At 43.4% G+C, this 26,909-nt stretch overlaps 1 protein-coding gene across 2 annotated transcripts in view; it reads right to left on the bottom strand.

The window, feature by feature from the left end:
- KIT (KIT proto-oncogene, receptor tyrosine kinase) overlaps window positions 1-22,931 on the bottom strand; it is a 54,444-nt gene extending 31,513 nt beyond the window's left edge. Inside the window, exons 1-3 of one of the 2 annotated variants that reach the window (XM_061370414.1) lie at window positions 22,746-22,931; window positions 4,141-4,380; window positions 611-889 (exon numbers count right to left, since the gene is read on the bottom strand). In XM_061370414.1, coding sequence (XP_061226398.1) covers window positions 611-889; window positions 4,141-4,380; window positions 22,746-22,815 — 589 coding nt within the window. In that variant the 5' untranslated portion in view covers window positions 22,816-22,931. The remainder of the gene's footprint in view (window positions 1-610; window positions 890-4,140; window positions 4,381-22,745) is intronic. The other variant, XM_061370406.1, reaches the window with a different exon arrangement.
- Window positions 22,932-26,909: the final 3,978 nt, after the last annotated feature.

The following is a 26,909-nucleotide window of genomic DNA, read 5'->3' as shown; positions in this document are numbered from 1 at the left end:
CATCCTCACAAAGATGGAGACAAACAAGGGCCCTCTGCTCCCCCAAGCTCTGCCTCTTCACTGAATCCTTCCTCTTCAGTTCCATCAGTTCCTTTTGCTGTCACTTGTAGGCAACAGACATGAGAGTCAGGCCTGTGATTCAGACACAAATCTCCACTTTGCATGCAGAAACCTGTCCAAACCTGAGGGTTTGTGCTCAAAACAACAGCATAATCCAAATTACTCAGAATGGTGAAAAAAAAAAACACCTGGAAATCACCAGGAACAGAAAATAAACATGATCATGGCCAGAGCTGGTTAGCACTCCTACAAGTCAAGTGTCCTACAACCAATCTGTAGCCCAACACAACTTGCCCAGAACAAGCTTTCTAAGCCCCCATCTTCCTTTGAACATCCTGCAGCAGCCACAGGCGCCAGAGTAATCCCCTGGTGTGCAAGTATCTCTGGTTTTGAGTAGAAGACTCCAAAAGCCCCCGGAGGAGACCACCACCTCCATCCTCCCCATTAAAAGGTTAGGACAAAGGTGAGGCTTCACAGCACTTCCCACCAGCTCCTGGAAAGTGAAGGGTAAAATCAGGTGCTCTACAAGAAAGCAACATTTTGGTGTTACCTGGCCTCACGTTCAGAAAAATGTGCTCAGATATTTTCTCAACTCCATTCTGCTTGGCCAAGCATTGGTAGCAGCCCTTAAACGACCTCTGCACGTTCTTTATAATGATGCCTTCCTGGGGATTGGGAATGAACGTCATATTTTTGGGGAGACGTCTGCCATCGCATTTTCTCAGCGTGAAATCTGAAACATCTGGATCTGTTAGTGGGCACACCAGCAGGATGTCACTGTCTTCTTTCCCATAGATGAGAGAATCAACAAGGAAGAGCACATTTGGATCTGTGAACAAACACAAAACCTGTCAGAGCAGCTGACATTGCATAGGGAACTTCTGATGACCCTAACTGTGCAGTCGGGCACCTACATCAAAGAAAGTTTTATGCTCAGCCAATAAAAACAACTATTACCCAATTCATGTTTACCAAGAGACATTAAGTTTTGTCCTAGAAGAGCAGTACAACAGGAAATGTGCAGTAGCATTCAATACCAGACACACTAAGGACTCATGTTCACTAAAAATAATCTTACTGCTTTTTTATTCGGAGATGGGAGATATCTTTTTTTGCCTTGTTTAGCTCCCAAACCTCCACCCTCAACCTCCAATAACAGTAAACAGATTTTCACAGACCATTAAAAGTAATTTGCTTTTAGCTAGCGGCCAGGCTGTAAGGTTTCATGCCCACAGGAGGATCTTGAAGAAATTTACGAGCAAATGGAAGTTGAAAAGCACCTAAATTATGGTTTTCACTTCTGTAAAACACATAATCTAAATGAACACACATTGCTACCAGAGGAAGCACCAAAGAACTTCTCTCTCTTTCTCCCCTCCCTGAAAGCAGGGGTTATTTTTAGCCTCCTTAATAATAATACATTAAAAAGGCATATAAACAGCATATCTGATTGAAAAATCATCACACAACCTTCACAGGGTAACTTTCCTAAAGCACTTAATGTCAGCCAACCCCAGCACACAAACATACAGTAAATACTTTCACAACTAAAGTTAAAGCCTAATATAGGTGATGACTTTGAAATGCTAAGAACCTGGCCAAAAAGAAAGGATGGTGTGGTGACAAACACTCTGTAAAAGCCTATTTCAGCTCCCATCTGCCCTCCCTACAGAGTAGCATGAATTAGAAATGTAGAAACAGGGGAAGAAGTTTTGTTTCTTTTTTGCAAACTTGCTTAATGCAACTTGAATGATTAGAGGTCAACAAATGGTGACTTAAGAATAAAGACTGAGAGAATCTGGTAAGGAAGATGGACAATGCTCCTTTGGTTTAAGACAAGTACTAGTCTGAAAATAAAGCACAGGACATTTGCACAAGTAATTAGGAAATACTAACTTAAAGGATGCCCATCGCTAAACAGGGAAGTTATTGGCTGGTTTCTAGCTTAGCGTGAGGGTGTAGTTTTAACTTCACTTGATACTGGCACCCAAGATATCCCCAGAAACGAAAAGCTTTAAAGCAACAGTCTAGAACTAGAGGATGGAGACTACTAATAAATGAAGTAAGTAGATGAAACAAACGAAATAGTACAAATATAGAAACAGTAAGTGAAAAAGTAAAGCGTGTTTGAACAGAAACAAAGTGTGACATTATGCACACAGAGATACTTAGAGAAATACCATGAATAGCTGTCACTCTTGGGCAGAGAGAATGGACTAGAGAAATTCCTAAATCGCTATCCCTGCTGATAGAGACTAAGCTAATTGGTTTCATCTCAGTCCACTTTTTCTCCAATATGGACAGAGACAAGATATCTCCACTATGAAGAAAGTATGGCTCCCCAGGGGAAAAAAGACCTGAGATCGAGATCAAAATGAAGAGATTTTTCTTGTATATTTAGATGTCTGAACTAGCTTGATCTTTGATAAACTTGCTCAGATAGGAACACAAACTACTTCTATAGATACACCACCAACATTTTGTGCCAAAGAGGAATATACCTACAGTCTGTCAATACTGTGTCATCCTTGGTCACAGAAGCATGGAAAGTATGTTCTTAGTAGATTCATATGGATCCAAATATAAACAGCTGGCACCATTTTATGTGCCACTTGGGACTAGCAGGATCAAGGTTCTTGGTCCTGTTCTCCATGCCCAGCTTTACAAGCAGAAAGCATATGGGGTGCTTGTGGCAACATCACAAGCAACTGAGCTCATGGTAGCATCTTCAAGAAGATGTAAGGCATCATTAAGACAAAGCCAATTGCAGAATAATGGCCAACCTCACAAACATTTACTTCCAGGAACTTGGCAAAGTGAAGGTTGCACATTTTTTCACACAATAAAGACAAAGAAATTAACAACATGTTGCATGAGGGCCACACAACTTCTCTGATGGTTTGGTAATCATGCTCAGTGGAAGGGTTGCCTGTTATCCTGAGGTGAAGGAGTCATGTGGTGGAAGGCACAAACAAATCTATGATCACAGCTGTCTGGGATAATTACCATGACTTTCAGGAAAACAGTCATAGTAGATAGTCAGCAATGTTTGTCACACGTAGGTAAAATACATGCCAGATTTTCTTTAGCCATAGTCTCAGAGAAACACAGGTGGTCAAGAAAACATCCATAGTAGCTGCCTGGCTATTTAGACAACTCAGGAGCAGTTAAAGGAGCATTCTTTAAACCATGTGGTTACTAAGTCAGATATCTTCCCTTGGGAAAATACTCTTCACTGTGCTGTGCTGATATTTCCCTGTCTTGGAGAACAATCTTGCAGTTAAGTCTCAAAGGATTGGCAGGGCTCAGAGGAGGCTCTTTGAGACAACCCCTGTTGGACAAGGAATGATTTCTGCAAAAAAGGTGGATGTTGTAGGACTTTTTTCCCTCAACAGGGAAGAAAGATCACCAGAGCTATGTGAAGAAGCAGGAAAATAACTGTCTTCCTTGGAAAGGAAAAGAGAATGCCAGGATTGGTACACTGTCCGCTCCAGGGCAGCTGATGAAGCCACAGATCAGGAGCCAACAAAAGATGAGAAGAAAAAACAGGGTAATAAAGGATTGCAAAAATGTGTCAGAGCAGAGGCACTCTTCCCAAGTTGGACACTTCTGATCAGTCACAAGGCAGATCAGAAGCTGGAGGTGGAGAAATCATTGCTGGCTTAAGCCCTGAAAGTGCAGCCTCAAAAAGCCAAATACTTTAGCTACATGTCTCAATAAATCAAGTGCTTGGGGCCAAGCCTTACATGACTTACTGCTTGCTTCCTCACAGTACAATTGAGTCATACAACTGATTCAGGTCACTTGGCTAGCTTCTAGAAAGACAGCTCAGGTATATTTCACCACAAGCAACAGGGATGTAAACAGAGACTCATCCAGAACATTGCTCTCATGACAAAGCCATTACAAGCAAAGCTGGGAGTGAGTTTTCTTTCTACTGACAGGGAAGATGATTTCTTGTATCAGACTCTGTTCTCCCTTTGTTCGTCAAATACATTCCCTCCTCCAGCATTTACTGTCCTATTATTTTGAGAGTGAGAAAGAGAGGGAAAGCAAAATAATGCCTTAATTGATATTTACCTTTAACAAAAACATAAAAAGAGTTGACGATACTCCCTTTGCTTTTGCATGTGTATCTCCCTGTGTCTCTGACTGTTGCATTTTTGGTGTACCACTCTTTCTCATTGGAACTCCTTGCTTTTGCTGATGGGTCCGAGTTCTGGAAATTCCAAGTCACAGGTCCATTCTCGTTGCACCTCAACCTTAATTCCTCCCCTTTATTAACAACCAATGAAGCTTCTTCATGGGGCAGTGAACCACCTGGGGAAAAAAAAAAAAGCACAAAATACAATGCCTGTCAATACAACACTCCCCTTTTTTTCTGCAGCAAAACTGTTATTTATAGTTGTATATGTGCAGTTAACATTTTGGGAGTTATTTCTTTAAAATACTAAGCTGCAGTGGCACTGTGCAATTCTACTGACACCTTTTGGATCGTAAGACTTTCAGCACATAGAGCAAGTAACCACTGCTGATAGAAACTGGCCTTTAAAAACCCATTTGAAACTCGTTTCAGATGAACCCGTTTCTGCAATGGTTTGGCTTTTGAATGGGAACAGACCCAAGCTATTTAAAAATTAAATTCAAGAACATATGAGCCTGATTCTACATGGCAGCACTTTTAATCATTCTTTGTCATTTACTCAATATGTTGCCAAGAACTAAAGTTTTTTTGCTTAACAGTTACCTTTTTTTAACTGCTCTCATGTATTCAGAAACTTCACTCAGACTCTTCTATTAGAAGTGTCCAGTTTAATGAAGGCATCTGTACATTCTTTCCATGCTTCCTTAGTTTTTTAGTTGAAGTGCTAGTTCATCATTTCTTACCTCCCAAACATTTCATGCAAAATATTCTTCAAGCTTCCATCCAACTCTACCAAATTAGTTTCACCAACTCACCAATCTCCCAGTCACCAACGCTGCTCTAAATGACCTCTTAGCTTCTTTTCCACTGAACATGCCACAACACAACTTCTAAAAAATTCTCAGAGAATAAAGCTGTATAAAATTAGCAGCTTCAATTCACAATTCCCAACTTATACTCCATACTTGGAGAAAGAAGCACATTCAGACTTCTCTGGCTCCACAGTTAAGGTAACTCAAACGGGGGGCTGCTGAGTTAAGCATTCTTAGTGAACCTACAAAATGGAACTCATAGCTGAAAATGCAGATTAAATTCTTACTACTATGGAACTACTTGAACATCAGAAGAACATACACAAATACTGAGGTTGTTTAGCAGGAACAATCCCTTCAGTTTTCAGAGTAGCTTTTTAGTCCTACAAGTAATCCTTAGCTTACAATAACAGCGCTGTTAGCTACCGTGCCTCTCATGTGAAGCATAGTTGTACAAGACTGTACAACAGCCATATGCAGTAGTAGAGTCATGTCACTGAAAATACTACTTGCATTCAAAACTACACTGTGTCTCCGTTCAGAGACTGAACTTCTCTACCCACACAGATAACAACAGACGTTCAAGCAAAACAATCGGATAATTAGTTGGGATGAGATTATGTACTCCAGACTTAATTCATTCATCTCACAGCTTTAGCTGCTCTTAAGACACATACTGGATTAAGACCAGGTCAGGTAACTGCTCCTCTTCCTGACAAATCCACCACAGAGCAGGAAGCAACAGACAGCCAGACCACCTGCAGAGTCCAATTACTTGGTTTGTGTTCTGGGGTCTGGAGGGAACCCTTGTTCTCTCCCCATGTCCCTGGGAGGAAGACTTATTTATCAGTGCTAAACCAAACAGGCAATCATTATTACAGCACTACCAGAAACTTTTCATATGAGTTCCACTAACCCTGCATATACGCTTCCATTACTGAACGCCTAAACAACCATCCTAGAAATAATAATTGCCAGAAAAGGGCCAGAAAAGCCCCACTTTTAATTTCAAACCTGTTACCTCAAAGTGCAAGCGTGAACCTGAGCTGTGACACAGCAGCCCAAACAAGGAAAATTAAAGTCCTAGGTCTAAGGAGCACAGGTCCCAGCCAGCAGCGGCTCAGCAGACAGAAGAGCTGGAAAACCCCTTTGCCCTGGACACAGAAGTGCCTGATACCAGGTTAGAGGGAAGGAGACCTCTGATTTGCACACCCCTCTGATGAGAGCCATACACTTTTGGCACATGAGAAGAGAAAGATGTCTGAGGTGGTCTCTTGGGAATGTTTTTGGCAGACTTCTCTGCTGCTTCCCACAGACCATAGGGTACTTCGGTGACACATTACGTGAGTGGCATAATATAGCAACAGTGCAATGTGGTATACCCACCCTGGCACTTGGTCCTCAGATGAGTCAGGGAAGGCTGCAAAATGAGAAGGTAAGGACTTCCTTCTCTGGCAGCAAGGTCTCAGCCTGCGCCCTGCTAGGGTGTGCATGTGAAGCCAGGCTGGGATGGACCATGAAGCCCACCTTGTGCCACCACCAAGGACCATGGCACTGGGTAGGTCACAAAGCCCCTATGATGGAGCAAACACCAGTGTTTCATCACACAACAGGGCATCCCCTCCTTCACCAGCATAAGGGGTGATGCTGGTGGTGGCCTGGCCTCAGCACAGAGCAGGCAGTGGGGGAAGCACACCAGCCCCAGCAGCCCCAGAAGCACCGCTGCGTCGGCATCACTGATGCCTGGATGACTTTGGAAGCACAAAGCCACCAACACAGCCCCTGCCCCTGCCCCTCTGCTTTCAGCACCAGAAACCCAATGGGACACCTCAGCTGCATGAACACAAGTGCCCTTACAGCCGACAGAAACTCCTGGTGCACAACCTGTGCGTATGCACGGACAGGGAATGCTCCCTCCCCAGACCTCACTGCAGCCTTTGTCTCACACACACGCCTTAGCGGGGACACGCTCTCAGCTGCACCCAGGGGTTACTTCATGCAAAAGCCCCAGAGCTACATGGAGACAACCTCATTTATTTGCCTCTGAGGAAATGCCAAGCCAGCCCAGCTTGCTGAACCGCTCCCTCCACTTCTCTCCTGGGTATTTATACAGTGGATTAATGACACACGGGGTAACCCCAGGCTCCAAACTGCCCAGACAAAACCAGCCTGTAACGCCCTACACAGCCAGGCGCTGGATGTCTACCTCCCAACCCACTCAACCAGCCAACCCTAGGGCACAAGTGTGAGGGTCAGAGGTAGGGCATGAGCAACAGGTTTGCAGAGGAAAGGGGTACATTAGAGGTGCAGAGTGTAGATTAAGGTCGTACCTGACCCACTAAATGAGTGTGGATCTATCAAAGCACCCACAGCACTTCAATGATGTGCTGTGCACTTCGCACATCACTTGTGCAGATGCTGACAGGTGCTGCAGCAACAAACCCTTCCCCTTCTGAAGGCTGTCTCTTTAGTCCTACAAATAACCATTACCCTCTTACTCAGAGCATAGTATTGCACAGTTGGACTGGATATACAATAGCAACACCTGAGTTAGGGAAGGGGATATTTCTCAAAAGCCAATACCACTTGTGTTCAAAAACACACTGTTTCTCCATCCAGAGGGTGAATTTCCCTAACCACACAGATAACAACAGACGTTCAAGCAAAACAATCGGATAAATAGTTGGGATGAGGTTACATACTACAGACTTAATTCATTCATCTCACAGCTTTAACTGTTCTTAAGACACATACTGGATTAGGACCAGGTCAGGTAACTGCTCCTCTTCCTGACAAATTCACCGCACAGCAGGAAGCAATGGACAGACAGACTGACCACCTGCAGAGTCCTATTACTTGGTTTCTGTTCTGGGTTTTGGAGGTAACCCTTGTTTTCTCCCCATGTCCCTGGGAAGAAGATTTATTTATCAGTGCTAAACCAAACAGGCAGTCCACCAGCACCTGTTTCTTCCAGTGTCACTGGATATTTTCCACATGAGGTCCACTAATCCTCTACACAAACTCATGGGACTGAACATATAAACAAGCATCCCAGAAGGAATAGTGGCTGGAGAGATTAAGAAAAACATGATTTAACCTTTTTTGCAATGCCTGTGGCTTTCACTTGCTCTTTCCGCTAGCCCTCATCATGCGCATTCGGGTTAGGAGTACAAAATTTTGCACCACTTACTATCCACACTATCTAGCAAGTTGTTAGAAAGCCTTTAAAGGTGGTAAACAACACAGCAGACCATTAACTCCACCCAGGGGCACACAAAATACATTATGTACTGAGGAAAAGAAAGGCAAAGGGAACAAGCACACTGGCACTCCACAACAGGAGTCACAATACTCCAGTTGAAACCATACTCAGATTTCAAGACAATCTTGCTATGGTTCCTTTTATGCAGCCTACATATTCTTAGCAAAACAATTTACAGACTGAACTGATGCCTTGTGCAAAGTATTCCACCATGTAAAAGGGTTGGGTGGTTGGGGTTTTTTTGTTGCCCTCTGAAAATAATGTATCTTCAAGAAAGTACAGCAGTGTAAGGACAACAGGTTGTAAAAGCAAAGTCTACCAGATGTGCTTGGTATTGTGCACCTGAATATCGCCTGCCTTTAAAAAAGAACAATTAAAATGGTGCCTAGAAAGATGAGAATGACTTTGTATTTCACTTTTGAAGGAATAATCAAGTAACAGAAATCTGAGAGTTTAACCAACAACTTGTAATTCAGTGCACTAATCCCCATAGCAGATGTCTATCTGCTGTCTCTTGATCTTTCCTCAGACAGCTAATGCCTCGCATCCAAGGCTGCTCCAAGCCTAAGGCATGACGGGGCTCTCTCAGGCCCACTGTTGCTCCTGCGCGCTCCAGGAACATCAATCACCAGCACATAACCATAACCATGACACTAACACTAATAGTGTGGGAATCAGTTGTGTTGGCAGGGTATATGCCAGGGATCGTAAGAGACCCTCAAGTGCCAAGCCCCACAGCATATGACATCTGCTGTCTCCCCCCAGGGCTCCATGTTCACCCTGGGCAGGACCACAACTTTACCAGTCACGAGTGGGATTGCGAACTCTCTGAGCTGCAGGATGTAGGAAACCATCATTACACCTCCACTGAAAGTTTCCAGGTGTAGGTATGGATCCTTCCCGTTATTTGACGCATATCTAGGCACGCCCCCACCCTCTCCTTATACCTTGGAAAAGGAGGTGGACCTCAGTGAAGCCCACCCCACTACTAGTACCACACAGGAAAAGGGGAAGAGAGGAAAACCATCCTCTGCCACTGTGGCTCCTGCAGCCTAGTGGGGGCAGATGATCCCACTGTTGGTCACATGCTGTGGATCCCCCTGACAAACAATCAACACTCCCCACACACTGCATAGCCATCGTACCACACTGGGATTCTGATGATCCTCTAGGGTTGACCTCTAGGGCAACAGCAGTTAGTTATATGCTAACAAAGTATGTGGATATTGCCAAATATTTTATAATTAAAAATATTAAAGAAAACTCTCAAACAAGCAAACTAACAACAACAGAAAAACCCATTTACAAAGTTCAGAGTTGGACAGCCCAAGATTCATTCTGGATGTTCAAAATTTGTGTCCCACAGCTGAAAAGCATCACTTCCACTACCCTAGCTTCTCCCTGTAAGGTAACAAATCTGAGTTAAAAACTACAATAATGGGATCACTTGTGAACAAGGCTGGGTAACTGAAAAAAAAAAGAAAAAATAAGCAGAATGTATGACTATATTACAAGCAGCTTCCTAAGCCCTAAAAATGAAGGGAGATGGAGGAAAGAGGGGGAGTACAGCAGTTGTGACTTCTGCATGCAGCAGGAACATCTGGAAAACCAGGCTGGAGGAATTAGAAAATGAAATAGCTCTAGATAATACCGATAGGAAATGCAGGTCAAATTGCAGGGATATGATTAAGGACAGCAGAATGTTCCTGTAACAATTAAGGGATGTGCAAACAAAAAAAGCTTTGGCTAAGGAGTACACTGTCCTGGGAAAAAAAACAGTTTATGCTGGACCTTTTCAGCCTCAGCCACAACACTGCTGCAGCACGGAAAAGCACATCAGGTGCAAGTCCACATCATGCTCACAAGCAACTGGAAACCATCTCCAGCTGCCAAGCAAACAAAGGATGTGGGACTGCCATGGAATAAGATGAAGAGTCAAGCTCTGTGGATTTTATTCCCAGGTCTGCCACAGACTTCCTGCACAACCTCAGGCCAACAGGTTAGTCCCTCTGTGGCCGCTTCCTCTTTCAACTCTTATCTAAACATTAAAAGGAACAAGAAGTTTGTGGCAGCTCTGAAACACAACAGATTGCTTTCAGAGAAAAACAAAACAAAACAAAACAAAACCCGTGTGTCTTACCCCACACCCTTCTACATTAAACTTATCTCAAACATGGCCCAGGACAGAGCCACTGCACAGCTTCACAGTACAGCCACAACCTGCTCACATCCAGCACCAGCCTTTCTGCCAAGCCCAAGGGACTGTCAGCCGCCTAACAGCAGGTTCATTGCTACCCAGCAAGAGCAATAACTCTCCCTGGCTCTCCCAGGGCTGGAACACACTGTAAGGGCATGACAAGCTCTCCTCATCTTCTGCCTCATCCCACTGTGGTTGTCCATAACCTTCATAGTCATCAGCAGTCCCTGTGTAAGCTGTACAAACAGCACAGTGGAAACAGTGACCTGACTGTGACCTAATCCTGCCCATTATTTCTTCTAAACCAGGTAACGCTTTTCTGTGACAAATGCATCAAGAAGCTAAACTACAATGGACAAAATTGCCATGACTTTCATATACGATTGTGGTGACTGGACACAATTAGACTGCTTTCTTTTCAGAGCCTATTCATTCTGGGCACTGGGATCATTTCAAGGGCTATCACACAAACCTCACTCACCGCATTTTTCAGTTTCTCATCTACAACAACATGAGAGAGCAGAAACAGGAGATATGCTTTATCAGTTAAAGTAGTGGCACTGCTGCAGATGCAATGGTCTGGGGATATCAGCAAGACATTGCTTGCAGGGAGGTAATATCCTCTTTCAGCATACCCAGTGCTGCTGGAAAAATGAACATGTTTTCAGACACACAAATCTCCCGCAGGTCTGAAAGAAAAGCAGAAGCAAAACCGTCTCTTTTACACAAGTGCTGAAGTCCTAGCCAGAAGCCTGCCAGGTCTTCTTTACAGTATTAGTTGGTGTAATTGAAGGGCATTGCCCTTCCAACTCTGTCACTTACTTGTTAAATCCACTATGACACTTGATATACGCTATGATGGAGACCTTTTCAATTATAGTTTCTCTGTCCTGACATTTCATGCCCTAAAAAGTGTCAAACTTTCATGTTAATCACACTGAAATTACTTTCATTTACTCCCATGGATAAAATCTCCCAGATTTTTCACAGGAAAGATGCTATCACATGCTTATTTGTTTTGTTCCATTTCACTAAACAGACACTCTCCCTTACACTAGATGAAAAGTTCTGCAATAGCAAATGTCAATTTTAAATGATTTTATGCGGAAGCTACGTCAGATCCCATTTCAGCTAGGCTGCAGGGGAAAAGAAAGCTTGCAGTATAGACTCTTACTTCACAACAGAAACTATCCATTCCAACACCTATGCTAGTGTCTTCCTCAAGGAAACAGACCAAAAATTGTCCCATGATTGTCCCATGCAACACCACAGAATTTTGTCATAAATGCCACAAATCCTTGCTGAGAGGGTTCCTTTGCCCTAACTTCATCTTGGAGACTGAAAAGTAACTTAACTGTCATTGGGCATGTATTACAGGGTCTAAACTGATTAGGCTTCCCTGCAGAACCAAGTGGTTTGTTTCTAATCCACCTAACAGAGGCAGTGCTATCTGCTGACCAAGAAACTCTTTACATGTCTTGTGTTTCCCAAGCAGAAATGCAGAGCTCCTGTGCTTGTGCTTGATCTGAAGTTTTGGATCCTCAGAGGCTGTACGTTACTAAGAAGGAAGAGGATTTGTGGAACTTTGACATTTACCCAGCTGCATGAGGGCAACCACTGTCTTCTCACCCAGCCTTTCCCCCAACTTCCGTAGACCCTTTATCCTGAATGGGAAGGGGGCAGAGGAAGGGCACTGTGAAGAGCAAAAGGCAGGAGCTCACCAGCCCAGCACTCAAATAACAGCAAAGCCTACCCCATCTGCAAGCAGCATGAAGGAGAAACCAGCATCCCACAGCACAAAGAGCAAGTGTGAAGTCAGCCAGCCAATTCCCGTCCATGGCAAACTCAAGAGAGGAAGTGGAAGGAGGTTGAAACAAAGGTTGTCTTTATCATCTGTGGAGGCACGGGTATGGGGAACCACACAAGCAGCTGGACTGTGGCTGAGACACCCCTCTTTGCAGTGACACCCTTGTGAAGCTTTCAGTTCCATGGTTTGGGATTGCTCCACATGGACCTGTATCACTGAACACTCATGCCCTGCAAGAGCACTCCACAGGAGAAGTAAAAGGCACTTGTTGCTTACCCCTCTCAGGGAAAACAGATCAGGTGTCTGAGGAGACAGCTACACCTAAAGAATGGTTATGCACACCCCTCTGGACAAGATGTGGTTAATCACAAACAGCCAGCATCAGAGGCAGGTGGTAAGAACACAAATCCAGCCAGCTTCCAGCCCCCGCACATCCCACTCTCCAAGAGAGACATTCACAGGATCTTCAGGCAGGACAAGCATGAGCACCTGGGCTGATCCCTGTGTGTGGGTGGAAGCCAGCAGATCCTCCTGCAGAGGGTCTGATCACAGCAATTAGCAGTGTAGATCATCATACTTCCCTATTTCAGAAACAGGCTCAGCAGAGCAGATTCTGCTCCTGACTTCCAAAACAAACATGTGAGAGCTGCCCTACACATGCCAGTGCAACCCTCCCTCAAGGCAGGGGGCTAGGGGAAGTAACTGCACCTCCCAGAGACAGACACTCTCCTTCCTCTTCCCCCAGCCACTCTGTTTTCCCTTGCTGGGGCAAGGAAACTCCAGACATGCAAAGCCAAGCAGCTTGCCCTTTCTGACTGGCATGCCTCGCTCTGCAGCTAATAGAGGCATTTGTCAAAGGCTGACATGCTACAGTATAATTCAAGTTTAGCACGCATGCTAAATGGCCCCAGCACGATCAAACACCATGCTTCTTTCCATGGCTGGGTACGGTGCCTTTCTGAGTCCTTTTTCTGGGAAATCCCAGCTTTGGGGCTTTTTCTCTTGCTCTGGAATTTCTTTTTTGAAGGAGCATTCTGTGGACCTTCAAGTCACTTACCTTGAAACAGTATGAGATACAACCTGTTCTAGGTGATTAATTAACTTTATTACAGCATGTTGGCACACTATGGTCTCTTACACCCAAACTTCCCACCACAGAAGGAATCTACAAGCAATGTGCTAATGAACAAAACCAGACCCAAAGCATGACTGATCTATCAGGGTTTTTTTAAACTTAGAATGGTCTACGCTTAAAACAACTACCAGCTAACTCTCATTAAAAAGAAGAAAATCCCGAGGACAGATAAATGCGTATGTGCGTACACACACACAAATAGGATCTGCATAAAGATTGAAATGGTTTGCCACAACACTTGTCAGCACTGAGATTTATACACTTATGCTGATCCTCACTCCTACTGAATTATTGCCTTCTTCCCTCTAATTTCTGAAATTACTTATTAACCAGCTGTTGCCACAGTTAGTTTTATCAGCTCTTAGACACATAAATAAACAAATTATAAAGTAAGTATGGAGAATGATTAGCAGGAATGAAAAAGCACATTAATGCATAGTGTATTCAAATTCAGCTGTCATGCATCCAGTCTATTACTTTAATGGCTTTTTCTTCTCACTTCTCTCTTCTGACATTTACATTAAAGGTGCAGTATCTTTCAACTTCCATTTTGAACGAATTTTCCTTGTGATGAGCAACATGGGCTTGAAAGTGTGTTTTCTGAAATGCAGTGAAAAGGTAGTTTTAATGAAGAGAAATGAGAAAACTGGAGAACAGTGAATCGTTTTGCAATCTCAATTAATGCCTGTTTGGAAAAGGCTCAACTGAGAAAGGAGATGTAAGACTTTTGGCAATGCAAATTCTAATTATTTCAAGTCTTGGCAGTAATTTTATCAAATAGTAGCAATTTCATTAAAAGGTGCACTGGTAATCATCTACATAAGGTCTCCAGAGGGGAAAATATACCGATAATTGCATAATTATGTTATCATTGCTCTTATGATGGACCACATTAAATACCACAAAGAGAAGCGCTGTTTTCCACTTTCTCCAGATATTCAGTTCAGTATTTTTTCCTAGAAGATTACAGCAATAAACAAGATTTTAAGATTAATAAACATGTTCACCAAATTTTGCAGAAAAGGCACAGCTATCTTTTATGTCCATATCACTTTGTATCCTTTCCTCCAGTGGAAGAACTGGAAGATTCTTGAGAAAAACACTGGGTTTAGTAAAAAGATAGCTAAAGCATTTCTATAGCTGTTACTGAAATACAACTCACTGCATCACATGTCATGCATCCACATGGCACATGGATCCATTTAAGAAGCAGCTTTGGGAGTATTCCCATATTTGTCCATATAATTAACCCATCTATTCAGTGATTTTCAACAAACCTACAGTAAGTCAGAATTCCCTTGTCTAACTGGCTCACAGACTTTGCTACAAAGATGTTGGTAAAAAATTATTGTAAAGGCCTGGCTTTACAGACAATACCAAATCTAATAAAGGTATTTTTAACGGGGGTGGGGGACAGTATATACTTATCTTTGCACATGCCCTCTGAAACTGTGAGTAGGACAACTTCTGGAGAATTCATCAGCATGTTCTTCAGAACCTCCTTGGGTGCACAAGTATCACCTTATGTAATCACACTAACACCTAGCAAGATCTGTCACTGGTGTTGTCTTGTAAGTGCCTTAAATACAGAGATTTTGATCTATTTTTGAGAATGCAGTTTCATTTGCTCAGTCTTCTCACAAGGAGATACATAATTCAGCCATTATACTTAATTTCCAGCATTAGCAGAAGTCACACTTGTATATTTTGCTTGAAAATTGTACTTTATTTTTTATTAATAAATCCTGTCACAAATTGCATATACATGGCATACATATAGGTAGCTGCTTATTGAAAAGGTGGTCCTTGTTCCTGCCCCTGAAGAGATACACAGGAGGGCATAGTGCTGTGAGCACAGTTCGCGTACCTGCCTAAGCAGGGAACGCCATTTCAGCATCCCTTCTGATAGTATCTAGTTTATGTATGGAGACCAGACATAGAGGGTTCTCTTCTCCTCGTTTTATTTGACCCCTTTTATTGTGCTGCATACCTCAAATCCTAGGTATGATGATAATCAGAATTACTGCAGAGTCAGCGATTTTACGTATAATACCTGGAAGTCAGACATGCTATGAAATAGGAACCTTCAACAGCTTGTGTCACAATGAACACTACTGGGAGGAAGCTTTTATTTTGTTGAAGATCACATAATTTCTTTTCAAAGTTAAAAAGTTATGCTCATTCACGCACAGAAAGCACTTCCATGACATAAAATAGCAAACAAAGAAGCAGCAAAAGTAAAGAAAAGAATCAGGCAGTCACTGAGCCGCAGAAAATGAATGCCTCAGTACCAGGTCCTAGTGCAGAAGCGCATCTAAGGCATATGAACAGAACCACTTCAGGTAAAAATACCCTATTAAATTGCATATTTAGTATTACATTAAAAGTACTAATGTAGCATTTTTATAATGCATATTTTATTTTTTAAAAGTAAAAATATTCAACAGTGATAGTGAAAATACAATTACATAAATTTACACTTACAACTTCTCTAATTATTAAAAAAATTAAAGGCAAAAAAAGTTATTCAAGCCATACATTTGCTGCCAACGTTTTAAAGATAATCAAACTACTGAAGTCATGGAAGTCAGTCACTGAGCACCTCTAGGCAGGTTGTGCTGCAGCAATAAACCAGCCTTTGGTATCTGGCATTTCCTAGCAGGTGCAGAGAAAGCTATTTCTTTATTTCAGTTCATTCAGTACAACTCAATTAAGTAACCAGTCCATTCAAAGAGGAGCTACTGATCATGAGTTGAAAAAAAAACATGAATGTTTTCTTTCCGTTGCCATTCTAAGAATAAAAAGAGGATGAGATGAACTAGTTCTAAAATTTTCAGAGCACAGTGATTAGAAACCACCAGTTTTGACTACAGATAGGCCTTTCAGTCATTAATTCTTTATTTCAAAACATTTCTCAATGAGTTTTTTCTTCTGAATTGGCTGGCTTCTATGTGGTGCTATTTATTTAATAGAAGAACATCTCAGAATTCTCATTTCCTTCATTGTAAACAATGCAAATCATCAGTAAAAAAATCAATTATCTAATACAAGAAATGTCAACACTTTCTATTTTCATACTAAACATAAATATGAAGAATCAGAATAAGTGCATATATAACAACCTATATAACTGCTTAAATACCGGCACAGTGATTAATCAAATAGTGTTACACATTAGTGAGTGTAACACTAAATGCAAAGGCTATATTTAATTAAAACTCTATCTCAGTGGTAATAAAGGAGGTTAAACCTTTCTTTACAAAATGATTAAGTACAAATGCAAAACAGTTAGAATGAGGCTTACTGTTGGCTGATTTAAATCATGATTAAAATCAGATTTACAATGCCTTGAATCAAATTGAAGCACATAGTACATGGGGACGCAACTATTTTGTTAAACCTGGAAGACATTTCTTATCTGGATTCAGCCATCAATTTTACACCTCTTATCTGGAAGAAATATAAACGAGTTGGAGAGGCCTGAGAAGAAAAGAGGAGGAGGAGTTACAAAAGATACACCAAAGAAAAGGCTGAAAAAGGTTAATCACAGAAAATTCAAAGATGTTATATTAATTGTGAATGTGTAAAATGGCATTATAAAGAAGATTATAATCAGCAGTTCACGATACACACCAGAGCAGGGAAAAAAATAAAAGGACTGAATTAAGCAACCAGCAAAGGAGATTAGGGTAAGTATCAGAAGCTTTTGACCTTTAACAACTAGTTTTGTCCTTAAAAAAATGGGTGGTAGACTCTGCACCCCAAGTCTGCCTTAGAGCAGATTAGAGCAGTTAGTCTGACCCAGGGGGTTTGGAAGGGACAGGACAGATGAGCTCTCCAAGTCCAGTCCAGCCTTACTCTTACAGTTCTGTGGGGTCTTCCCAAGACTTGCTGTGTCTCTCAGAAACCCAGCTGTGGGAGACAGCTGAATGTGTGAAAAAGTCAGATTTCATTCAACAAGAATGAAGTTTCCAGTCCTGAGAGCTGCGGACAAAACCTTCAACACCTGATGTCCGTGCAGCCATCAACTCCTGAATAAAAAACAGATTAAGAGAGCCAAGTGCAAGTTTTTAATCTCCTGATACTATCCAGCAAGAACCTAGTTACTTCTGAACAGCCTAGGTATGTGCATACCCAAAATACTTCCATTAAACACCTCACTGGGACTTTTCTTCCCCCCCGAAAACTGCAGGCTCTGAATGACATGTTATAACCAGCAAGTTTGATTTCTTTTTCCTGCGTGGCTTTTGCACAAAGCCTTTCTTTAAAAGGCATCCACTCCTTGTTCTGAGCATGTTCACCCAGAATGAGCAGAGGAGCACTACTCAGCTTAAAGGACAATTCCTGATGGGAAAAGAAAGGAGATGCAGGACTAACCTAGCATTTGCCACGTTTCCAAAGAACCTATAAGAGAGATATCTCTCAAATTTCCAAATTTCCCTGCCACAGTTTTAATCTCCTCTTAACTTAAATCAGCACATGCATCCTCTTTATCACTTAAGATTTACAACCATCAGTGCCTAGTTGACCAGAGAATTCTTCTCCGTATCAGGTATTTAATGATTATGTCACATGATTATGGACTCAGCTGTCAAGATGACATTTAAAATCATAGACATCTAATGCTGTCAGCCCTCCAGTAACAAACCCCCCTGTAGCTGATAATGTTATTAAATGATGCTTCATTTTAGTTACAATTTCCAGGAAGGACCCATATGGAACAGCTCGGGAGTTGCATAGCACGCTAGCAACGTTAGAAACTTTTCTGTTATTTACACTCCAGATTACTGTTATAGATAATAAAGAGCCCTACGTGCTGTGCAAAAAAAAAAAAACTGTTGCCATATGAAAAAGATCATTAAAAATCCATTTAAAGATACATCTGAAAACCTATGTTTTCAGAATAAATCAGTATAATCCCCAAGAGTAAATCCATTGAGAGATTAACATTTACTGTGCTTTCTAATTGGTATACCCTAGAAAACAGGAGTCACATTCTCCCTTCAAACACAGATGTTTACACTCCCGTTACGCTTTTATCACTAACGGCAGCAATCTTGGCTGGTGGACAAACAATACTCTTCGGTTGTCATTAGGTTTGGCAACCAGCCAAGGAGGCTGTTCACATGCCTAAAACTATGTTCATTTATGACTGTTTGCAGGGTTAATTGTCAAAGACAATTTCGGAAAAAAAGCCTTTTAGTTTCCTAAAAGTCACTGGAAAAGCCACGCGCAATATTTCTGCAGTAAAGCAACGCAAAAGAGTAATAATGATTTAAAAATTCCTTTTATGCCAAGTCCTAGCAATCTGTATGTGCACTGTCTTCAGGTTTGTTTTTTTTTCTAATAAATGTCCAAAACGATGTAACACACTGAACTCTGGATCATCACTTTCATTAGGTGACTTTAGCATCAGCCCTCATCTTTCGCCTAAGGTTACAATGAACGCCTTAAGCTCTGTTAAGACTTAAGAGCCTCAACCATGGCCGATGAGTTTCTGAAGGACAGAAACAACTGCAAACTCTTTCTTCTGCAGGAGAATATTCAGAAGACATTCAGAAATTTAAAAAAGACAAAGTTTTACACTTAAAGTGAGAAGGTACTTACAGTAAATGCAATGCATTAGGATATTAGACCTCATTTCCTCTAGCTATTCTCTGAACAGCTGAAAGAGACTTAAGGAAATGAGTCAAAATCCTGGAAGATGTTTGTACTAGATGAAAAAGAAAACAACATCTGTAAAATCATGTGTCACATGCATAGAGCAAGACAATGTGCAAAGTCTGATCTCTGCAATGACATCCATCTTCATGGGCAGAGAGAAAAAGCTGAAAAGTGGCTTAACCTTGAGCAATTACTGCCTCTCTTCTACAAGACTGATATTAGATTGGTTGTCATGTATTGTAGATAAACGTTTTATGTTGTTGAAACTCTGATACTGTGCGGTTCTTACTTCATCCAGAATTTGCTATTCCTTACCTTCAGATTACACCAGAGTGTTTACTGGAAGTTCAGGCTAGAAAGCAGCTTTCCTTCAAACTACAAATACGAAGTACTTGGTATTTAATTTGACTGATTTATATATGCCTTAAAAATCTATCTAAAGAATATAGAGGTACCACTAGAGTCTCGCACAACAGACTGGAGAGAAAGAAGAACAAGTTTCACAAGGAACTCCTACCAACTGGAACATGACTCAGAAGTTCCTCCTAAGACCTGTCCTATCTCATGCTTACATATGCTAAAGACATATCCCTTCTGATTCCACCTGTGTCCTGGTGCAAGATGTCCCTTCTGGAGGTGACTCAGGATCCTTTGACGAATCCAGGCAGTTGCAAAGAGTTCTTACTGTTTGGACAATCAACGATAGGTTTCAGGGAGGGCTGAAGAGAGGTGGAAAGCCCACAGGGAGTGAATATAATCAAACAATACTACAGCTGCAGTCATCTGTTGACGAGAGGCTCTCTCTTGCAAAATGAGCACATGGAAATGCCTCCAGTATCTGTGAATGGTACTTAAACAGGATGCAAATGGGAGCCTCACTTCTTGCCAAATGTATCACATTCCTTATTATAAAGCCTGAAGAAAAAAATACTTACGCACTTGCTGGGAGAGGGTTCCCAGTTGTAAAGGAAGGAAAAAGAGTCAAGCATTAAGCAATCTTTGACACTTTCATTCTGCCCCTGGCAGTGGCCTTGGACCATGTTTCTGCACAGGAGAATATGCCCTGACATGAGGGAGGGAGGAAAGGAGGAGAGAGCAGAGATGGAAACAGGGGAGTAGGGAAGGCATGATGCTCAGATGGTTTGAGGGGGTCAAGGCATGAACTGAGTAACAGCAATCAGAATCCCTATCATTCAATCTTCCTCCTTCGAGCCTCCTCCCTTGAGGCTGACAGGTAGAAGGAAGCATCATGAAAACAGACATTCTTCCCTCTGGGCACAGGGAGAGCCTCCTATTACTCTGCAGCTGACTGGAAGAAAGAAAGGCTGTACTGATGGATGCTGAAAGGAATCACGTCCAGTCTTCCATGTCCATGGGATGGAAATGCCACAGACACCCTGGCAGAGTACTGGGGGTGAGAGGTAGGGCAAGCCTTTGGGGAGGACAGCAAAGGTACAGAGTAAAGATTTGTTCCAGAATATCACATTAAATGAGGACTAAGGCAATACCCAAATGGAAGGAAAAGTGTATGTTAGGATGCAAGAAAAACAAAAAGCAGGAAGGTGCTGTAGACAGAAGAGATGCACAGTTTACCCTCCAAGAAATTACATTAAGCTCTTTTTCCCACATCTTCCTTCCCTGTTTGCAAACAAAGGAAGAAGCTCTTGACTAAAGGCCAAAGAAGGACACAATATAAATTTGTATAATGACAGACAACAGGATTGGTCTCAATAGGGACTGTGGGAGATCATCCAATCCAAGTAGCTGCACTGAGGCAAACACAAAAGTACCACGGGGTCACATTAGCTCCAGAGCAATCCACCACAGCAGATCAGCTCTGTCCTGCCTGTTACTTCTGATTGTCCCCTGCGCCGCTGCCAGGACATGAGCCATCACTCTGATACCTCCTCCAACACAAAACCGTATCGGAATATTCCTACATCCGTGTGACACACAGATGATGCGCACACATACCCAAAGACAGTTGTCTTTTGAACAGCAAGTCATTTATGCCTACTATACAGTGTATTTTTGTCTACACATTTGTTTGATGTGCTCCTGAGCTGAAGTCTCCCACAGGTGTCTGAACCAAGAACCAGAGGAAGGTTCTCTCCTTGCCTCTCCAGTACTCTGGAGCCTGCATCTCATGTTTTCCAGGACAGTCTGACCTGTTTCTCAGTCTTCCCTTAAGGACAGCCTAATCATACGATGAAGGGTAACTTTCAAGTGCAGCAAGAAACACATGAACAAAGAAAGTTGGTGGGTATTGATAATTTCAATATGGGGCGGGGGAGTTATATATTTTGAAGAATAACCTGTTGATAGAAGACTTTCCCACCCCTGTGGCCACTGCACTAGCATTTTGTGGGTTATTTCTAAATAGGAAAGTGCCCAAATTGGCAGACATCACACTTACATTCAGATTATCAATAAACAAAGGGACCAAACCCAGAAAGTTACCCAAACAAAACCATTAACAAAAATACTTATAAATCAGTTACTGCCCCCTCTCACCTCCCAGAGTAAAATGATTACAAAGAATCGTGAATTGTCACTACTGTTAGTTCCTGGTACGTTTTCTTTGCTCCCAGCAGTATGGTCAGGAACTTATGGAGCCGTCCCTGGCTGCTCCCTCCGTTGGCGGGAGCGGGTGTTAACCACCTCGCAATGTGCATTGCTTCCTGAGATCCTCAGCGTGCTCAGTTAAGTAGCAAAATAACCTTTCGTGTTACGCACTTTCAGACTTCGGTGCCCAGGCCCAGATTCCTCCCCGGGTGCAGCTCCTCGAACACTAGCTGCGACCTCCTTACAGCATCTTCCTCTGTAGACCTCCAAAATGCCTCCTAAGCCTACGAGCTGCACGGCGACTGCTAAAGCCATGTGCAAACTTGCCCAGCCCTGCAGCCAGATGCTGTGTTTAAAATCACCATCCCTGTGCGCTAGTGCTGCAAGGTTGGGAAAGGAAAGCCCCTTTTGTCAAGGATGTGGAACGGAACCTTTGAATTTATGCCCTACACACTAAAGTTTCAGCACTGACAGACCTTCCTAAGGCCAGAGCGACACCGCTCGCCCTCCTACTCAACGCAGAGCATCGGCAGTACCGGAGCACAACGGCTCTGGTGCCTAGTCCCGCGGTGAGCCGTCTGCTCAGCCCCTCCAGACCGCTGGGCACCGACCCACTCCCGGGCGCACCGAGGCACCGACCCACAGCCGGGGCGCACAGGGTCGCCGAACCGAACCCCAGGCCCCGACACCCCGGCCCCTCCCCGGGGAGGCTTCACGCCTGCTGGGGAGCGCTGGACACCTGACGGCGGCGGCTCCTTCCCTGCCTATTGTTCAAGGAGCACTTTAACCGCGGGGACATTTTGTACTCATCACCAGATACTTTATTGTCAAAACAGCCCGGCCCGGGGAGGTGTGGGGGGGCTCCCTGCCGGCCCCTCTCCCAGCGCCGGATAACCGCGCACTGCAAACAAAGGACTTACTGCCCACCACCACCCCGGCGGGGCGTCCCGCGAAGGCGGCGCAGGGCGATGCCAGGGCACTGCACGGAGCTGCCGCCGCGACCCCTGGCACAGCGCTGCCCCTGAAGTTTTCCCCGCAGCAGCCCGCGCCTGCCCCGGCCCCGCGGAGCTCCGCGCCCTCCCGCGCCCGCGGCTCCCACCTGCGGGGAAGAGGCTCAGCAGCAGCAGCGCGGCGTGCGCCAGCTCCCAGGCGAGGTACGCGCCCTCCATCCCGCCGCCGCCACCCCCTGAGCCCGGCGCGGCGCGGCTGCCGCTCGCACCGCCCGGCGCGCAGAGATGCCCGAGCCCCCGCGGGAGGGCTGCGGAGTACAGCCGGCTCCGCCTCCACCGCCCGCCCCGCGCCGCGCTGCGCGGCCCCCCGCGGCGCCCTCTGCGCCCCCGCCCCGCCACCACGGGGATGGGCGCAGGTGAGAAGCTAACCCCACCACCATCCCCGCCCCCCGGGGAGCGTTCTGGTTTGCCTCTAGTGCTTAGCATACAGACCTCAAACACCACCACCCCCCCCTCCCAAAATAAAACGGTCTAACAAATAAAAACCCCAGTGGCTGAATATGCCCACAGTGGTGTAGGGGGGGAGAGATCGCCCTCCTCTCGGAGCAGCGCTTCTGCCCTTGCTGGGCGCCGGCGAGTGCTGCGACGAGGGGTCGGGGCTGTAGGGGTGGGGAAGCCTGGGTGTGTCGGGGACAGAATCCTCTCTAGCAGCTCTTTGAGGTGTCACAGCAGATTCTGTGTGCACCAAAGGTTTATGCCCTGGCTCCCAGCGCTGGGATCTCAAACTGTGTCTGCACTGGGTTCTCATCTATTAAGGGTCAGTCAGAGCACCAGAAGTAAGACTTGGTGCTGTGACACAAAAGGAAGGATTGAAAGAACTGACTGGTTTGGTATGGAAAAGGGAAAGCTGACAGGGAGATTGAACACGGAAAAGGTTCTTGCAAAGAGGATTGTGAGCAATTGTTTCTCATGTCCCTCAAGGGCAAGATAAAAAGTAATCCATTTAGTTCTCAGGAAAAAAAAAATAGCTTAAATGTTAGAAAGCACTTGCAAAGAGTAAGGAGAATTTAGTCTACAAATGCATTGTGAAGACGAGGTTGTGGAATCCCACAGAGGGAGTTTTTTAAGCACCGATGAGACGATTGACAATGAGGATCTGGGAGCACTTGCTTCTGTAGCTGCAGAGCTGCTCTTCAGGCAGAAATAATAGAAACTACAGAAATGCCTTAAACACTGCTTTGTCAGTCAGTGTCACATACTGCAGAGGTGCAGGAAAGGTATATGGGTGACCCAAGTGAACGAGTCATCCATGCATGCACCAGCTGCCCTCTGCCCAGGTATCCACAGGCAGCACCTTAGCAGGCAGATGCAGCAAGGGCACACTGGCCACCAGAAAACCCGTACCAACACTTCTGCATGTACAGAAAGAAATAAGGGACACATGGCAAAACCTTCACCCGTGGAAAAGCATAAATGTAGACTTCTTGAAACGTGTCAGTACAGATCAGAAAAGTTATTGAAGGCAAATTATTCCTTTTTTATATATATACTTTCTTCATCTCCTTTTCTCTTACACTCCTGTCAGATTTTTTCCAAGGTTAATAACACTGTCCCGTATGGTCCAGCATGAGATGAAAGTCTTGTCTTATATGTTTAAAATGGCTCTCTCCCCATTTCTTTACTCTCTTTCATCTCTGACAGCCAGTCTCTTTTGATGGGTGAATCCTTCCTCTGCTGCAAAACGGAGTACTTTCTTGTTAGCATACCAACAATTTCAAAATCAAACATCGTTTTAAAGTCGTATTTCTCAGTAGGTGCTAGCCTCATCAAATTAATTCTAGGTAGAGGAAAAGAACAGCTGAAATATCTAAATTTTTAGTGTACTCCAGATTTTCCAGGTATCTTTGGGTTTTGTTGTAGGAGAAAAAAAAAGGGAGTTGGAATTTTTTTCTATAAATACATGGAACATTTACAGTTTAATTCCTTAAAGATGCAAAGGCAGCCCACAATAAGCATATGAGAGGTTTCCACTGAAACATTATCAAGGAGCATGTGATGTTGTTATTGTGACAGGTTTCTTCTCCCTGTTGTTCTTGATTAGCACTCTTTCAGTTAGTGACCTGCCTTTATGTCCTGCACATCCCTGATCACATGAAGCCAAAGTCCGCATGGCCTTGCATCATGTGCCTTATTTTCACGAGCATTAACTGAATGTTAGACATCTCAAAATCGGAGTGGCAACAGTATTCTCCATGTACTTTGCCTGGTTATAAATAGCTACAGTAAGTGGGAAACAAAGGTGAATTGGTTTTAACCTTGCCACTTCATTTATTTTTAATAATCACAATGATAAACACATTTGCTCTTTCCACCTCTGTCCAATGCATTGCACTGAATGCTGTAAGTTCTCTCATCCATAATCTGTTTGCATTATAGAAGAAAAAGAGAATTTCTTAAGCAGTAGAGGATTCTCTTAGGTCTTTTTTCTGTCTTTGTCCAAAATATGTGAGCTTAAGCCAGAAAGTGGGGTCTTTGTCTTTGCAGCCAGCCTTAACATGCTCCTCTCTTTAGTTGTCACTGTGGTACTATGGCGGTATGTTAGGACAGGGAATGCCATCTCTCCTCATCATCTGGTGGAACCAACTTGTGGTAGGTTGACATTTTGTGGGGGAAACAAACAAAGAGGGAGATCTAAGGGGAAATGGGTACAAACTGGAACACAAGAGGTTCCACTTAAACTTGAGAAGAAACTTCTTCTCAGTGAGGGTGACAGAACACTGGAACAGGCTGCCCAGGGAGGTTGTGGAGTCTCCTTCTCTGGAGACATTCAAAACCCGCCTGGACACGTTCCTGTGTAACCTTATCTAGGTGTTCCTGCTCCGGCAGGGGGATTGGACTAGATGATCTTTTGAGGTCCCTTCCAATCTCTAACATACTGTGATACTGTGATACTGTGATCTACAGACTTTGGAGACAATGGATACAGATTTGGAGATAAGAATGGTAACTTTGAAGAATTATGTGAAACCCTGTATTTGGAAAGTTCAGTTCAGCTTGAAATCCTTGCAGTGATTTAGCATTTATGGACCAGCTCCTTTGAATAGTCAATTCAAAAGGTTGCTGTTACACATCCATAGGACTGCTTACTGGAGTAAACATGAAGAGATCGATAATACTGGTGAGAGTAAGCTGTTGTCATTGAACAGCTGGTGCCCTAATGAAAAGGTTATGTTATTTCTGTATCTGAATGAAAATGCATTTTGAAATTAGCCAGTTCGATTGTTTCAAACAGTTTATTTGTCAGGGCTATGAAAAACTTTTTATTCTAAATCTTTATGGCATAAATAATCTGTGGAAACTGTTATCTATGGCATGGCATGTCTAATGAGAAGAGAGGCAAATACCCCTTCTGATACAGCCAATCGATGCCAGCTGGAATCCTTGCTGATAGCCCTATGGTAACAACTTCTTCTATAAGGTTACACTTTCCTTTTTCTAAATTGCAGATTGATAGATCTTAGGCTGGGGCACTGCTGTTCTATATAAACTGGCAGCCCCAGCAAGCCAGACAGCTCCAGAAGTAACTCCTCTGTGATTCCTGAAGGCTTTGAGAAATTATGAGAGTTGGAAATGTGTATTGATCTACCAGTGTTGGTGAAATAGCTTTCTAATCATTGGCATTAAAGTTTTTTAAGCTTTTTAAAAGTGAAAACCAGTTAAATTTCTGCCTTGTGCGTTCATCTAAGCCAGCATTTCTGAAGAGTGGCTGTCAGTCATGTCATATGACCACCATGAAAAATATATACTCAGCACTCTGCTGTATCTTAATTTTAATCGACAAAACCATGGCTGTGAATTTTCTGAGCCTTTTGTTTATTAATTAAAAAAAAGTGTGAAATCTGCTGGTCTAAACTGTTGGTACAGCAAGGCATAACCCAGCTGGACCTGTTTTCTAGAAGCCTTGAGAATTTGGGACGACCCATTGCATTTACTCTTATTTATTTCCAGTCTTCTACATCCTCACATTGACATGCATGAGGTCACACCTATAAGGTGGGGTATAAGGTCACACCCATAACCATTTGTGATTATCCATCCATGAAGGTGGGTAAGTGAACTGGTAGTATTTGATAGGCATATGTCTTTAAGACTACCATCTGTAGATGGTAGGATTATAAAGTCTTCCATGCAGTTTAACTGAAGAAGCTTCTGCTGTTTTTAGCAGGGATGACACTAAAACAAATGCAGATAAAGTGGACACCTTTATCTCATTCCCTCTGCAATGAGACTTCAAACTGAATCCATTCAATCTT

The sequence above is a fragment of the Neopsephotus bourkii genome, unplaced genomic scaffold, assembly GCF_033783945.1.
Source record: "Neopsephotus bourkii isolate Nb327-2 ecotype Australia unplaced genomic scaffold, CSIRO-AGI_Nbou_v1 NB_168, whole genome shotgun sequence".
Taxonomy (NCBI): Eukaryota; Metazoa; Chordata; class Aves; order Psittaciformes; family Psittacidae; genus Neopsephotus; species Neopsephotus bourkii.
The sequence above is the reverse complement of the archived record's forward strand: the minus strand, read 5'-3'. Positions and strand labels throughout refer to the sequence as shown.